General features: G+C 40.2%; 1 protein-coding gene across 3 annotated transcripts in view; it reads left to right on the top strand.

The window, feature by feature from the left end:
• Nucleotides 1–15490, top strand: part of LOC121959462 (X-ray repair complementing 4) — a 39207-nt gene that overhangs the window by 17127 nt on the left and 6590 nt on the right. For all 3 annotated transcript variants that reach the window (XM_088071241.1, XM_042508743.2, XM_042508742.2), the window contains exons 4-7: nucleotides 4032–4198; nucleotides 7624–7755; nucleotides 9049–9188; nucleotides 13132–13273. In XM_088071241.1, the coding sequence (XP_087927367.1) occupies nucleotides 4032–4198; nucleotides 7624–7755; nucleotides 9049–9188; nucleotides 13132–13273 (581 nt within the window). The remainder of the gene's footprint in view (nucleotides 1–4031; nucleotides 4199–7623; nucleotides 7756–9048; nucleotides 9189–13131; nucleotides 13274–15490) is intronic.

Genomic DNA, 15490 nt, shown 5'->3' with positions numbered 1-15490 from the left:
GCCACCCAACACCCTCTCGTGTTGTTCGGATGTATTTAGTAATCGACTGAATCATCTCTGCTCAGGGGTCAGTCGTGTGAACAGGCTTATTCATGATGGAGACACAAAACCTTGTTGCCATGGTAATTATGACAGAGTGGAAATGTAAGTGCGTCTGTTGCAGAGAGAAGGAAATGAATGGATGCTTCTGTTTTTTGAAAAATGAGAGTTGGATTTGCAGAAGTGTGCTGGTGTGTGTCATCACAGGGTTTCTGTTGCGCAACTTAAAAACACAAAACAGAAATTCATTTCTCTTGGAGTTACGAGTCGTAATGACGGCCTTCAGTCTAATGCTGGCTCTTTCCCCTCTAATCGCAGAGACCCTCACACACTCACACACAGGTGTTACCTCACGTGGTTGACATACCAAACGTGTGTGTGTGTGTGTGTGTGTGTGTGTGTGTGTGTGTGTGTGCGTGCGTGCGTGTGTGTGTGGTGACGCATGTTCCCTGTAACACGGCAGACTTCCAGCTCCTCTGGGAAACATGTTACACTGAGACATTTGGTATTGATGTTAGTTTGTGTTTGGCAAATGTTTTCAGTTATTAAATCCACTGACTTCAGTCGATTTAAAGGCTTATTCTCACACTGATACAGTATTGTTTGGTGTAATCAGAGTCAGATGGTCACAGCGACTGAATAAACACATCAATGTGCATTTTTCAACAAATCGTTTTATTGAGCAGAATAAAACTGACGGCCTGCTGACCAAATCTGGCCCCCCAATCTTTTTCTAATTCACAATGAAAATAAAGGGATTCACACTGTGAATTGTTTTTGTACTTCAAACGTCTCCATAAGGTGTCAGAGTGAATAAAACAGCATCAAATGTCCCACAATCCTGAAAAAACATCTTCAGATCCAAGGATTATCAATATGTTATCTATATAATTTTAGCAATATCTAAAAACTATTCCTAAAATCCTAGAAACGTCTTCTTGAAATCTTAAAATTTTCCAAAAATTCTAGGAATGTCCTTAAATCTGAGTAATGTCCTAAAATCCTACAAATGTCCTAAAATCCTAGAAATATCCTGACATCCTAGAAATGTCACAAGATCCTAGAAACATCTGGAAATCTTAATATTGGATAAAATCCTTAAATTCCTAAAATCCTAGAAATGTCCTGAAATCTCAAAAATTTCCTAAAATCCTCTAAACCTCCCTAAAATTTGGTAAAATAAATTTCGTATAAATGTCTTAAAGATCGTGTAATTGTCCTAAAATTCTAAAAACTTCCTGAAATCCTAAAAACATCCTAAAATACAAGGAACCCTAAAATCCTAGAATTATTTTAAGATCCTAGAAATGTCCAAAAATTGGGTTTAGGACATGTCAGGGATTTTAGGACGTTTGTAAAACCTTAAAAATGATCTCTGTATATGACCATCATCTATATGTCCATTTTAAAGTAACAGAACTACAAAGATTCTTATTTTCGGGTGATTTTACAGTAAAGAAAACACACTGATTGTATTATTTTCACTTTAATCCGACACACTGGAGCTTTAATTTGAGACGCTGACAGTAAAATCGAGTCCCCGAGCTTCATCTGGAGCGCTGCGTCAGCCTGCAGCTCAGGTGACCGAAACCATGACGTCAACTGGAACATTAAAACATGTAATCAGAGTTTTCAGACTTCTTCCAAGAGTGACTTACTCAGCTGGACGCTGCGCTCAAGATGAAGCAGTCGTGTGCATTTCTGGAAAATTTGGGAGTTTCGTGGAAGCTCAGCTGGCAGCTCAGAGCTGGAGAAAGACATCTGAAACCTGCCTGCTTTTGTTTCTTGGCATCTAAAATCTTAATTACCGACAGAAGAGAGATGGCAGATGACAGGAAGTGGACTCGAACCAAGAACCTCGAACACTGTGATTCATGGTCGGCATTTTTAACCCTTAAGGTACAGGGGCGTCCCACTGAAACGTCCTGAAGCTACGCGGCAACCTTTGGTGCTAAAAATGAAGCTAAAACCTGCAGTTCCTCTAATGTCCACGAGAGGCTGGCTCCAGGAGCGAGTCGATCCCAAAAAATCCTCCATGTTAAAACGTTTACGCAGAAATACTTTTTAAAAATGATTTCTTTAAAACTGTTGTGGCAAATATTTTCTCTTTTTTTTTGTAATTTTTAAACAATTTGGAGAGTTTTCTTTTCTCCAAAAAACTATGCTGATTTCTTTTAAGTCTTTAAAAAATTTTGGTTGTTTAAAAAAAAAAAAGCCTTCCAAAGCTGAAAATCACCAAAAATAACACCGTTTACCGCAGCCAGAAACTGTAAAAACAGAAATTATCATCATTGGATGATCAATTTTGAGGGTAAAAAACAAACAAACAAACAAACAAAAAACAGCCACAACATTTTGTGCACAGAGCGATTCAGATGTATAACATTAAAGCGGGCTGTAAGGGTTAAAGGTCATGTAGACGGATGCCCGTTCTTTCACCAAAAACATGCAGGTTTGTTAATGACTTTAACACCAGCAGCTCCTCAGTGCATCAGCAGCACTCAGCAGTCTGGCAGTAAATCTGGAAGAGGTGGAGCCGCTCTCGGAGGTTTCTCCCCAAATAAAAGCATCCAGCAGTTAATTAGTGTGAATCAGGGAGTCAGAAACAGCTTTTCAAACAGTAGCGTCTCCATGACGACACGGGAAACCTTTGCCCACATCAACAGTGCGCAGCCAACACAACAGACGGCAGCGTCCAGCTCCGAGCGGCCTCAGTCAGGCGACGCTCGCCGAGCGAACATCGCGAGGCAACAACTGGAAGTGTTTGAGCTCAGAGGTATTTCCACTTCCAGCAGTATTTTAGTCGCAGCTTATTTACTTAACATTTCTCAGAGGCGCTGAAGTCATGGCTGGCAAATATGAGACTCTCGTAAATACCGTGACACAGAGGAGGGATGAAATGAGACGTAAACGCTTCATTTCTGTCACATTATGACGGATCTTCACGTCAGCAGAGGACGTGAACGTCTCAGTTATTGACTTCAACTGAAAATTTGGCATAATAATCACCAGATATGGTCTGCACGGTTCCCACGCTCATGGAAACCTGGAAAACTCATGGAAAATATTTGGAAAAATCATTATTTTTTTGTGTGTAATAAATTAAATTACATAAATGTAACATAACAGTTAATTTATTTTGGGGTTTTTTAAAATATAAAACTTTTGGGGAATTCTTTTCTTTTGTTTTTTTTGTTCTTTTTAAGTACTGTTGTTTTTTTTACTTTCTGCCTTTCTCTTTATTTTTTAATTTTTTTTCCATTTTTTCATAGAAAACGTAAAAATCTGAGTGAATTTCTTTTCTTTCTTTTTTTTTTTAGATTAAATTTCTGAAATGCATGTTTTCTTTAATTACTTTGTGTGTCAGATTAAAGGAGATATACTTTTTCTTTAAAATTACATCATTTATCACAGCCAGAAACGGTAAAAATAGAAATTGTTGGATTTTTCACATTTCCAACAGTCCTTTAACACACACACACACACACACACACACACACACACACACACACACACACACACACACACACACACACACACACACACACCTGCAGACACACACACACCTGCACCCACACACAGCTGTAAAGGTCAGTTATTTAGGGAGCTGAAGGTCAGAGGTCGGCCGTGAGGGTCGCTGCTCTGCTTCTTATCTGAGCGTAAACATGTCTGAGGGGACACTCCGTTTCCATGGGAACGGCTGTCCTCGGTGTCAGAGAGCAGCTCAGATGTTTTCAATGAGAAATGGAGATTAAAGTGTTAACCTAAATCACATTAATTAGCATTAAATTGGATTTGCAGCATTGTTTATTTCCCCAAAGCACAGATATGTTACATGTTTTTGTGTTTTGCACCAGATTCAGTAAAACTGTCTGTTTTTAAAAGAATTCCTGAGCGACTAAATTAATGAACAGAACCGTGAATTAAAAGTCTTTAAATTCCCATCCCTCGTTTTCTGATTTTTCTCTTTCTTTATCGATGTTTTCCTTCAGTTCCAGTTGGGTTCGGTTTCGCTGACGGCCGTCCCGGAGCCGGCGGAGGCGGTGAGAGAGTTACTGATCCACAGTCTGCAGAGGGGGACCACGCTGGAGAACCACAACCAGAGACTGCAGGAGGAGAACCAGAGACTGAGACGAGAACAGCAGCGCATCACTGCAGAGTAAATACACACTCAACACACACACTCAACACACACACTCAACACACACACTCAACACACACACTCAACACACACACACTCAGCACACACACACTCAGCACACACACACTCAACACACACACTCAACACACACACTCAACACACACACACTCAACACACACACACTCAACACACACACTCAACACACACACTCAACACACACACTCAACACACACACTCAGCACACACACTCAGCACACACACACTCAACACACACACTCAACACACACACTCAACACACACACACTCAACACACACACACTCAACACACACACTCAACACACACACTCAACACACACACTCAACACACACACTCAACACACACACTCAACACACACACACTCAACACACACACTCAACACACACACTCAACACACACACACTCAACACACACACTCAGCACACACACTCAGCACACACACTCAACACACACACTCAACACACACACTCAACACACACACACTCAGCACACACACTCAACACACACACTCAACACACACACACTCAGCACACACACTCAACACACACACTCAACACACACACTCAGCACACACACTCAACACACACACTCAACACACACACTCAACACACACACTCAACACACACACTCAACACACACACTCAACACACACACACTCAACACATACACTCAACACACACACTCAGCACACACACTCAACACACACACTCAACACACACACTCAACACACACACTCAACACACACACTCAACACACACACTCAACACACACACACTCAACACACACACTCAACACACACACTCAACACACACACACTCAACACACACACTCAACACACACACTCAACACACACACTCAGCACACACACTCAGCACACACACACTCAACACACACACTCAACACACACACTCAGCACACACACTCAGCACACACACTCAACACACACACTCAGCACACACACTCAACACACACAGATAAACCAAAACCAGGAGCAGGCAGGGTGGGAGGTGATTTCCACGTCTGAAAAGTTCTGTAGTTTCATCAAATTTTACAAATAAGTTTATTTCCAGGGATGAAGAGCATTTTATAAATGGAGGTGTAAAGTGAAGTATTTTACTTCAGGCGAACCTGTCTAAACTTTTAAAATAATATAAATCTGCTGCTGGAATCACTGACAGGTTTATTTTCTAGTTACTTTGCAAATTAGGGACTTTCATACAAACCATATGATTGTAAAACATGATTTATTGTTAGGAATAAGCTAAAAAGTGGCTCTACAATGATTTAATGCAATAACGGAGACATTTTAGTCTTTTTTTAGGATGAACAGGGTGTTTTTTGGGGAGACAGCAGGTCAGACGTTTTTACATCATTTTCAAGCTTTCCTCGTCATAAATTTAAAATAAAAGTTCTGTTTCGATGTCTGTTCAAACTGTGAAAGTTTGCGATACGATTCGATGCAACCTAATTGTCTGTTTACACTTTAGATACATTTTGCGTCCCCACGCAGCTCCTCAAGACGTTCACACACAAATTAGACGAACAACACATACCCATTAAAAAAACACCGGTCATGATCATGGAAAACATGAACTCGTGTCTTCGCACTCAGATTTTAATTAGCAGCTCGCTGATTTTGGTTTGGCAAGTTTAGAGTGCATCGGTGTTTATAAAATTAGGATGGAAGTAAATGATCAACAACAACATTTAAAATCAGGAAACCTGTGATGGGCGGAGAAGTCATGAGACTCTCCGTACTTTGGTCCGCAGTGAAAAGTGTTGCGTGACCTCGTACGTGTGTGAGTGCAGCACAGCACACTCTGGCATTCGGGTTAAAATCACAAGTTTTAGTTTCCCTAAAATCCATCACGCTGAGTTACGAGCAGCCTCCTGTAGCAGAGTGAGGAGGGAGGAGCCGTCTGGACCGACGTCACAGCTGCTGCGTGAGTTCATCAGAGCGGCTGAGGGGGTCCACAGTATTTACTTTAATTTAAAGGACAAGGAGAGCATTGTTACATTTTTGAGTTACTGTCAACAAATCACATAAAAAGACCCAAACCACCAATGTGGCGAGCTCACTGGAGGAAATGGTGCATTTGTGTGGGACTATTTTTTTAGCGGCAGATTAATCCACATTTGGAATAAACAGAAGAAGATATGTGAGTCTTTAATACACAGATAATGTTTGTTATGAGATATTTTCACTGTTGGTTTAATGTTTCCGTTGGATTTGACAACAATAAGAAAGAAAACAGAATCACCAGACGTCTGCTTTAACCCTTTGAAACTGACCAAAAAATGACCAAAAACATAGCAAAAGAAAAAAAATACATTCAAGAAAATTACCTAAATTCAGCAAAAAACCCAAACAAAAACCCCTACAAAATTACCTGAAAAAAGTGCTCAAATAAAACTAATAAAAACATAAATATGAATATTGAGAAAAAAATTATATCTCCTCAACCTAATTTTAAATGCATAATGATAAGATCCATATAATTGGATTATAAAATCCATAAATTTATTTTTATGTATTCATTTTGTTTACCTCTTTTTTTAAAGATTATTTTCAGATCAGAGTCTTACTGCCATTTACTTTTTTTTTAATTTGTTGGACATTGCTTGCCAAGTTGCTTATTCCTTTGGGAACACTGGAAGAAGTTGGCAACTTGATAAAAAAATGTCCTGCAAGTTATAGGAAATAATTTTTAAAAAACATAAGGGAAAGAAAAATTATGTATTTAAAATTTATTGACAGATTTTGCTTTTCTTTTCAGTTTTTTTTCCAAGTCATTTCCTTGGCTTTTTTTTGACTTTCCTTTTATTTTTTGCAATTTTCTAGGTACATTTTTTGCCCTTATTTTCAGGTAATTTTTACTAATTTCTTTTAACTTTCTTTATTAAAATCAGACCTGCTTTGAAGTGACGCTGAGGGCGGCTCGCCTCGTGTGATTCATGGCTCTGTAATCGCTCCCTGGACGGCTCTATCCATCACTGATCAGCACAGGAGGTGTTGTGTTGCTGAGGAGAAACATTAGTGCACTTTTCATGTCATTTAGGAGAAGATTTTGGTGTCAGAGATGAAGAGAGTGTGACCTCCAGATGTTAACCCCTTAACAGTCACACAAAATAAAAGTAAACATAAAATAAATACAAATAATATGAATCTAGTTATAAAATCAGTTTAAAATGTATGATAAAAAAACAAATAGTCAATTTAATATAATAAAAATAGAATTGAATAGAATAACAGTATAATCAAAATGCTAAAATGCTTCATATTAAAATATCAGTATAAAATTAAACTGGGTTTTGCCAAGTTTTCAGTGAAGTAATTTGACTGCAAAAACATTTTGACAATGCCCGTTAAAGGGTTAATACGTGTGTGTGTTTGTGTGTATTGTAGGCTAAAGCGTTACGTTGGTGGTAAAGAAGCCCTGGAGGCCGAGCTGTACTCGCGCTTTGTTCTGGTCCTGAATGAGAAGAAAGCAAAGATCCGCAGTCTGCAGGAGGCCGTCACACACCTGCAGGAAACCAGGTACACAACACACACACACACACACACACACACACGCACACACACACTCACATCTGTTAACCCCGTCATCCTGGTTTTTGGGTTGTCCATGTCATTCTCATTCACACAATATCGCAAGAACACCTTTTTCAAATTTGGCACAAACGTCCATTGGACTCTGAGTCAGTCTCATTTAATGAACTCAATATCTCAAGGACACTTTGCGGGAATTTCTGTAAATTTGGCACAAACGTCCACTTTGACTCAACAATGAACTGATTCGATTTTGGTGGTCAAACGTCAAAGTCTCTCTGACCTCTTCTGTCTCTTTCTTGTGAACCCAATATCTCCGTAAGGGAATATTTTTCAAATTTGCCACAAACGTCCACTTGGACTTGACAATAAACTAAATGAATTTTGGTGGTCAAAGTCTGTTTGACTGCTTCTGTTTCTTTTAATTATTGCGATATCTCATTAAAAACTTGAGGGAATGCCTTTAGATTTGGCACTAACATCCACATGGACTCAAGGATGAACTGATTAAAATTTGGTGCTCAGAGGTCACTCTGACATTGCTTTCATCTCATTCTTGCGATATCTGAAGAATGTCTTAATGGGATTTTTTCAAATTTAGCACAAACGTCCACTTTAAATCAGCAATGAACGGATTTGATTTTGGTGTTCAAAGGTCAAGATCTCTCTGACATTTTCTGTCTCATTTCATGATTGCGATATCTCAAGAAAACCTCAGGGTAATTTTTTTTCAAATATGGCACAAACGTTCACTCGGACTCGAGGATAAACTGAGGAGAATTTGGATGGTTGGATTACAAATTCTATTTATTATTAATGATCAACAATTTTACACACAAATTCCTTAAAAATGAGATTTGACTTAGTTTTAGCCTCATTGCAGTTTGAAAAGGGAAAAAAATAGATATAAAAAATATAATTTAAAAAATCACATTGAAATTTGAGCTGTATCCCCATTCTTCACCTTCATTTTCAGGACTTTTCAGCTGCTTTCACCTCTTAAACACTGAAAACAGTGCAGCAGCTCGCTGTCTGAAATCGAGGAATGTTTCAACTCCACATTTTCATCACATGCAAACTTACTGTTGAAAACTTTTCTAGTTGCTCAACAAATTGCTCAAGAGCTTCCTGAACTCTCTGATTCATCTCTGGTAGTAAAAGTCGTGATGTTTATTTAGCGCTTTATTCATTTTTATCAAAGTCTGTTTTTTGGTTTTTTTACTTTTGTGTTTCATGTTTGCAGACAGAAATGAATCCTGTGCTCTCTGGTCTGTGTTGTAGCTCTGAGGGACAGAAGAAGACAGGAGGTCAGAGGGACGAGGACGAGGACGAGGACAAGGACGAGGACGAGTATGGAGGAAGTACTGATGAAGAGACGGAGGAGGTGCAGCCGCCTGCAGCCTCCACATCATCGAGCCGAGGTGAGAGCGAAGCCTCTGAGGCTCCAGCCCGGGTTTCCTCAAACTTTGCATCATCTGACCTCCATTAACCCTTTAGTGTGAATCATTGTAGTAAACTAGTTCCTCTTTATCTAACAGGCCTCTGATTTACACAAAAAACGTTCTAGCTGATCATATGTACGAGCTAATTTTCAGCTTAATATGAGCAAAAACTCAACAAGAGAGAAAACCCCCAAAATAAAACAACTCAGACTTTTATTCTAGTACATATAATCTCATTCTGAAAAATAACTACAAAAACAGCTGCATAATCAGTTTTTTTCTGCTCTACAAATACACTTTTTTTATTACCTTTTTAAGCTCACAGGAAACAGAAAAGGTGATTTAGCATTAGCTTTTTGCACAAGGAGTCAGTAAGTCAGTAATAGTTATATTGCAATTAATGTTGCATCAATGAGACTTAAAACACAAATATGCCAAACTGCCAAAATGTTTCAAGAAAAAATAGCCAAAAAATTTTTTAAATAAAATTTTAAAAACCAAAATTTTTTTTATCCAAATGCTTCCTTGTACAATCAACAAAATCTTTTTTAAAGATAAAATTTGCAAAATTATTTTCTTCAATATCACAGTTCCCGGCTCAGAGGTTAGACCACTCTGTCCCCACTAAGCAGTCAGATGTTACATGCAAAAAAATTGCCAAAAATTTTTTCAGAAAAAAAATTGCTGAAATGCTTTCTTCAAAAATTGCCAAAAAAACTTCTAAAGAAAAAAAAAAACCTAATTGTTTTCTTCAAAAATTGCCAAAAACCTTTAAAAAAAATTGCCTGAAATGTTTTCAGAAAAAAAATTGCCAAAAATGTTTTCAGAAAAAAAAGACAAATGCTTTCTTCAAAAATTGCCAAAAACATTTTAAAGTGAATTTAAAAAAAGCCAAATTTCTTCAAAAGTCAGCGTTCCCGGCTCAGAGGTGAGACAGCCGTCCCCTCTCTGCAGTACGATGTTATATACCGAACAGCGAGGCGGCCTGACGGCGTGATGTTCCCGCTGGGCTTCGGACAACATGTCTGCTGACTGTGGAGATGAAAACTGCGTCGGTGTGAAACTGGCTCGGCGCCGAGTGTAAAAAAGGAGCCTTTATGTTTTGGGACAAAGACAGTGTTTTATGGTTTTTTGCCGGAGCCTCTTGATGGATAACTTCAGAGTGTTTGGACTTTTTTCCAGCGATTGATTGACGAGTTAAAGTGCTGCTAATCAGCAACAAGTCAAAGTAGAAACTCCCTAAATTACCACGCGCATTCCTGCTCTGTTTCAAAATTCCTTAAAAGGCAATTTTCCAGGAACATCAGTCAGAGGAAAATGGTCCGTGACCTCCGTTTTCTGCGTTTGACCCTAAAGTGAACATGAAGACGGTGATGGAGCGAGTTTTCAGACAGACTCTGTGTTTTCGGTACAGAAAGCTCTTCGTCATGTCATATGAACGAATAAGTCAACATGAAATCACTTAATGCGGAAAATTGCAGCCGCAGGTGTTCTGCCTGTCACGGCTGATGGGAAACACCTGCTGTGACATCACTGCGCGGGACGACGCGTCAGTAATTAACGCCACTAAGCTGTTAAAATAAATGCTTTTTTTAAATTAAGAATTTCTCATTAAAGTTCATAAATTATGACTATAAAAACGATATTTCTGGGGGCTGTTGTCATGGGAGCTGAGTGTGTTTTTCGTGCCCAGAGAGTAACCATGACATCACTGCAGAGTTATGTAATGCCGAGTCGTGGGCCTCCGCGAGCCGACATCCCAAAACACCTTTAAACACAAGCAGCTTCACGACGTCGACGTTTCACTTCATCAGCCTCCAGACCGGTGCTCCCAGACGGCCTGGCTGTGATTAATGTGCCAGCAGCAGCCGTGTGTGTGTGTGTGTGTGTGTGTGTGTGTGTGTGTGTGTGTGTGTGTGTGTGTGTGTGTGTGTGTGTGTGTGTGTGTGTGTGTGTGTGTGTGTGTGTGTGTGTGTGTGTGTGTTACAGTATGAACATAAGTTACCTATCAGGGAGCTGAACCCGGCTGTCAGAGGGCTTTTAGGGGAGTTTCTGCCTCCGCTCAGCTGTTTACATCCCTGATTTTTCTCACACATGTTAAATCCAGGGCTCCTACAGTCGTGGAAACGCTGGAAAAGTCATGGAATTTGCACATAGCAACATCCAGGCCTGGAAAAGTTTTGGAAAAGGACACATATCCGCAGTTTTTGGAAATGGTGTCATTTTGGATGTTTTTTTTTTTTTTTTTGTTCTTTGTTTTTTAAGAAAGCAGGCCCGTGGCTTTGGAAGACATGCTTACTTTTAAAAAATCCCCCAAAACTTTTGAAGGAAAAAAAAAAAAAGAGTCAAATTGTCTTCTTTAAATATTGCCATTTTTTTTAAATGGCAAATGTTTTTTTAAATAGAAAAAAAGCCAAAATGTTTTCTTTAAAAATCGCCAAAAAAAATAAAAATATTTTCTTCTTTTTTTCTTATATAGTCATGAAAAAAAGATTTGATAAGGAGTTCAACGGTTTATTCAGAGAACGCGTGGTCTCTAAAGTCATGGCAGCGTTTGACTAAAGTTGTGTATGGACGCTGTGAATCGATGGCAGCCAGGTTGGGTTCGTCTGGTGCGTCAAAGCTTTCTTTGGCGTCGTAGGTGTCCCTGATCTCTGGGCTTTCCCCTCCGTCTGATGAGGGAGAGCTCGCAGGATTTGTGTTGTTTCTGTTGCCACGACAGTGACTCAGACGGCCGCGTGCTGCCAGTTAGAGCCAACAGATAGAAGGAGGGGAGGGAGGTTTTAGGAAATTAGTGGTTTCAGTTTGTGTGTGCAGGGGTTTGTTTTGTGTGGTATGTATAGAAACGGCTGCTGCTGTTGAGAGAGGCTCTGCTGAAAGACCCAACACAACAAAACAGTCTGTTGTTGGTGCTGAACTGTCCTTCAGACCGTTCAGGTGAAATAAAAGTCTGAAAAAACTGTCCTTCAGACCGTTCAGGTGAAATAAAAGTCTGCGGAGAAAAGCTTTGTAATGATCCCAGCCAGTAAAAAGTCATTTTTCTGCTCTTTGTGGTTCTTAGTAGATTTTTAATCTAAGTTAACATTTCCATTTACAGCAGTGATGCTCAGTTTACGGTCCATAGGCCAAATCTGGCCCCTGATAGTGGCCCCCCAAGCATTTTATAATTCACAATAAAAATAAAGTGATTCACTCTGGGAATTGTTTTGTCCTTTTAGTCTCCATAAGGTGTCAGAGGCATAAAACAGCATCAACATAGAGCTTGTTGATCAAAAAAAGAGCCAGAGGAGGATCCCCCACACCCCCGACAGAGGACACAGCTGAGACACTGATGTCCTAAAATACTTGAAACGCCCTAAAATCCTCAAAACATCCCAAAATCCTAGAAATGACCTTAAATCTGAGAAATGTCTTAAAATCCTGGAAATGTTCTTAAATCTAGGAAATGTCTTAAAATCCAAGAAATGTCAAAAAATCTGAGAACTGTTTTAAAATCAGAGGAAACATTATATCCTAAAAATCCTTGAAACAGCCCAAAGGCCTAGAAACATCCTTAAATATGAGAAACATCCTAAAATCCTATAAATGTCTCAAAATCCAAGAAATGTGTTAAATCCAAAAAACTGCTTAAAATCCACGAAATGTCATAAAACCTGAGAACTGTCTGAAAAATCATAGAAACTTCATAAAAATGGACAAATGTCCTAAAGTTCTGGAAATGTCTTTAAATCCTGGAAACGTTCTAAATTATGAAAAATGTCCTAAAATCCTAGAAACATGTTTGGGGCCACTGTGACCGGCCCCTGGCCATTTAGCAAAAGTGGCCCTTGAGCAAAGGAAGTTGAGTTTTTGTGTTAAAATGTAATTAAAACGTATTTTTCCAGTTTTTCTGTAACACCTGTCCATCTCATGTCCGCCTCAGAGCGCTCTTCTGCGAGCCCGTTGGACGACAGCCTGAAGGACATCACAGACGTGGCCCCCAGTCGCAAACGGCGCTTCCGTCACCTCGGGCCCCCAGACACTGCGATCAAAAAGCCGAGCGCACCGAGCTCCCAGATGACGAGGTACGTGACTTCAGCCCTGTGATGCCGTTAGCAGGAGTCGGTGTCGGTGTGAGACGCCGCTCCTCCTCGGCTCTGTGGTTTCTCTTAATGGAGCCGTTTACTGTCTCTGAGCCTCGTAAAGATTTGTTCATGCAGCCGGGTGTGACACCTCCGACCAAAAAAGGGCACAAAAACACACATTAAATCTATTAAAATACATTTTATTATTGCAAGTTGAGGTTAAAATCCACCTCCCTTTTTTACAGGAGAACAAAAATACAAAAGACGTAGAAATGATCGAGTTTATTATCATTTTTCTTTCTTTCGGCCTCCCCTCCTCCCCTCTCCTGTCTCTCTTTTTCCTCGTTCAATGGGAAAATCAAACATCATAAAGTTCCCCGTCAGCCGTCTTTATGTCGGGTCATTGCAGCGGCTCTGGACGCTCACATGGTTGGAGGTTGACCTCCGAACAGCCGTTGTTTTTTGGGTGAAGCACACACAGGCTCATTCACACTGATTGACTGCAACACAATCAGTAAACACGAGGAGGAATGTGGGCAGCAAAGTGTGTGTGTGTTTCACAGGAGATAAACACACACAAACATCCGAAAATCCCGCTGAAAACCCCCAAACTTATGAATGGATGCACTTTTTTACACAATGAACACTTGAAAAAGACATTTTTAGTACTCACTGTAAACTAATTCCACTTGTATTACATTTTCATGTCTCTACGCCGTCTGTCCAGCCCGTTCGTGTAAAGGTGATATCTTAAGAACGTATTGGGAGAATTTCTCCAAATTTGGCACAAACGTCCACTTGGAGTCAGCAATGAACTGATTAAATTTTGATGGTCAAAGGTCACTGTTACCCTGTGTTCGTCTCATTTTTGTGAAAGTGATATCTCAAGAAAGCCTTGAAAGTATTTCTTCAAATTTGGCACAAACATTAACTCAGACTCACAGTAAACTAGATTTTGATAGTCATATAAATCATTGAGTCAAGGATGAGCTGGTTAGACTTCACTGGCCAAAGGTCACTCTGACTTTACAAAACATGTTTTTGGTCATAAATCAAGAATTCATACGCTCATTTTGACAAAATTTCACACAAAGGTCTAATGTGATGAAACGATGGAGTGATGACGTTTGACCGAATGACCGGATGACCATAGAGTCCTGATTACAAACAGTGGGTGTGCGGTCACTGGAGGTCCGACACACTTATATTTGTCACGTGAAGCTGCGGAGCTCGTTGGACTCCGAAGCAGCAGAGTGACCTTGTTTCAGTGTCCGAGCTCCTGTAGCGGCAGCAGTTTCCGCTCTTTGCGTGAACGCCCAGCTGTTCAGCTTCAGGCCGTTCTCACATTTACAGCATTCCTCCGAGAGCGAATATCAAATTCGGCTCTCAGGAGTTTTTATTGGTGGTAAAAAAGCAGCGTAGTCCTGCGGGTTTATGATTGCTGCTGCTGGTCTTTTTCTATCCGTTTTATCTGTTGAAGCGCTCGAACACATGGTGGCTGGCTGCAGGCGGAGCAGCTGCTGATGAGCTCGCCTCGGGAGCAAAGAGCCTTTTACGCCGTGGACTTTATGTGGAGACACACTCCACTAATGAGAGAGCGGAAAACATCAGGAGGCTCCCAGCTTCTCTTGTCTTTATGTCTGGATCTTTGGAGTTAAGTCAAGAATAATTAAAAAAGTCATCTTTTCACTCGCAGCACCTCTCCGTGCAGATGATTTTGGTTTTATCTATGAAATCTGCTTTCATGGCTCTATCCTAGCAGGACACACAGCAGTGTCTCGATAAAATAACCATTTTTGGCACTGTGAGCAAGAAAAGCAGTGACATCTCTGTTAAAACTCTGGCTTTCATGGCACTATCCCGCGTGCAGCCACATGTTGGTGCCAAACACCACTGTTTTTGTGACGCTATCTTCGGTAGAAACCGCAGCAGTCACTTTTCGTGCCGTTACTTTGCAGAAAACGAAGAAATGTCTCAGTAAAATCGACTGGTTTTGTTGTTTGTTGGTCTTGAACAGTGGTCTGCAGCTTGGCAGGTGTGCGCCATCCACCTCTTGATGACAAAGTCAGCTCATAAAGTCCGTTACTTCAGAGATGTTGAAATGTGTGAAACGTACAAATGTGACATGTCTGTGGTTTGCAGAAATGTACGACTGGGCTGTGAATCTGTAGATGTTTTTTGGTGATTCAGATGTCTGGATGGAGGCCGTAGAAACAG

This window comes from Plectropomus leopardus, chromosome 20 (genome assembly GCF_026936395.1).
Source record: "Plectropomus leopardus strain MGB_pleo_1.0 chromosome 20, ASM2693639v1, whole genome shotgun sequence".
Taxonomy (NCBI): domain Eukaryota; kingdom Metazoa; phylum Chordata; class Actinopteri; order Perciformes; family Serranidae; genus Plectropomus; species Plectropomus leopardus.
This window is presented reverse-complemented; position numbering and strand designations above follow the sequence as displayed.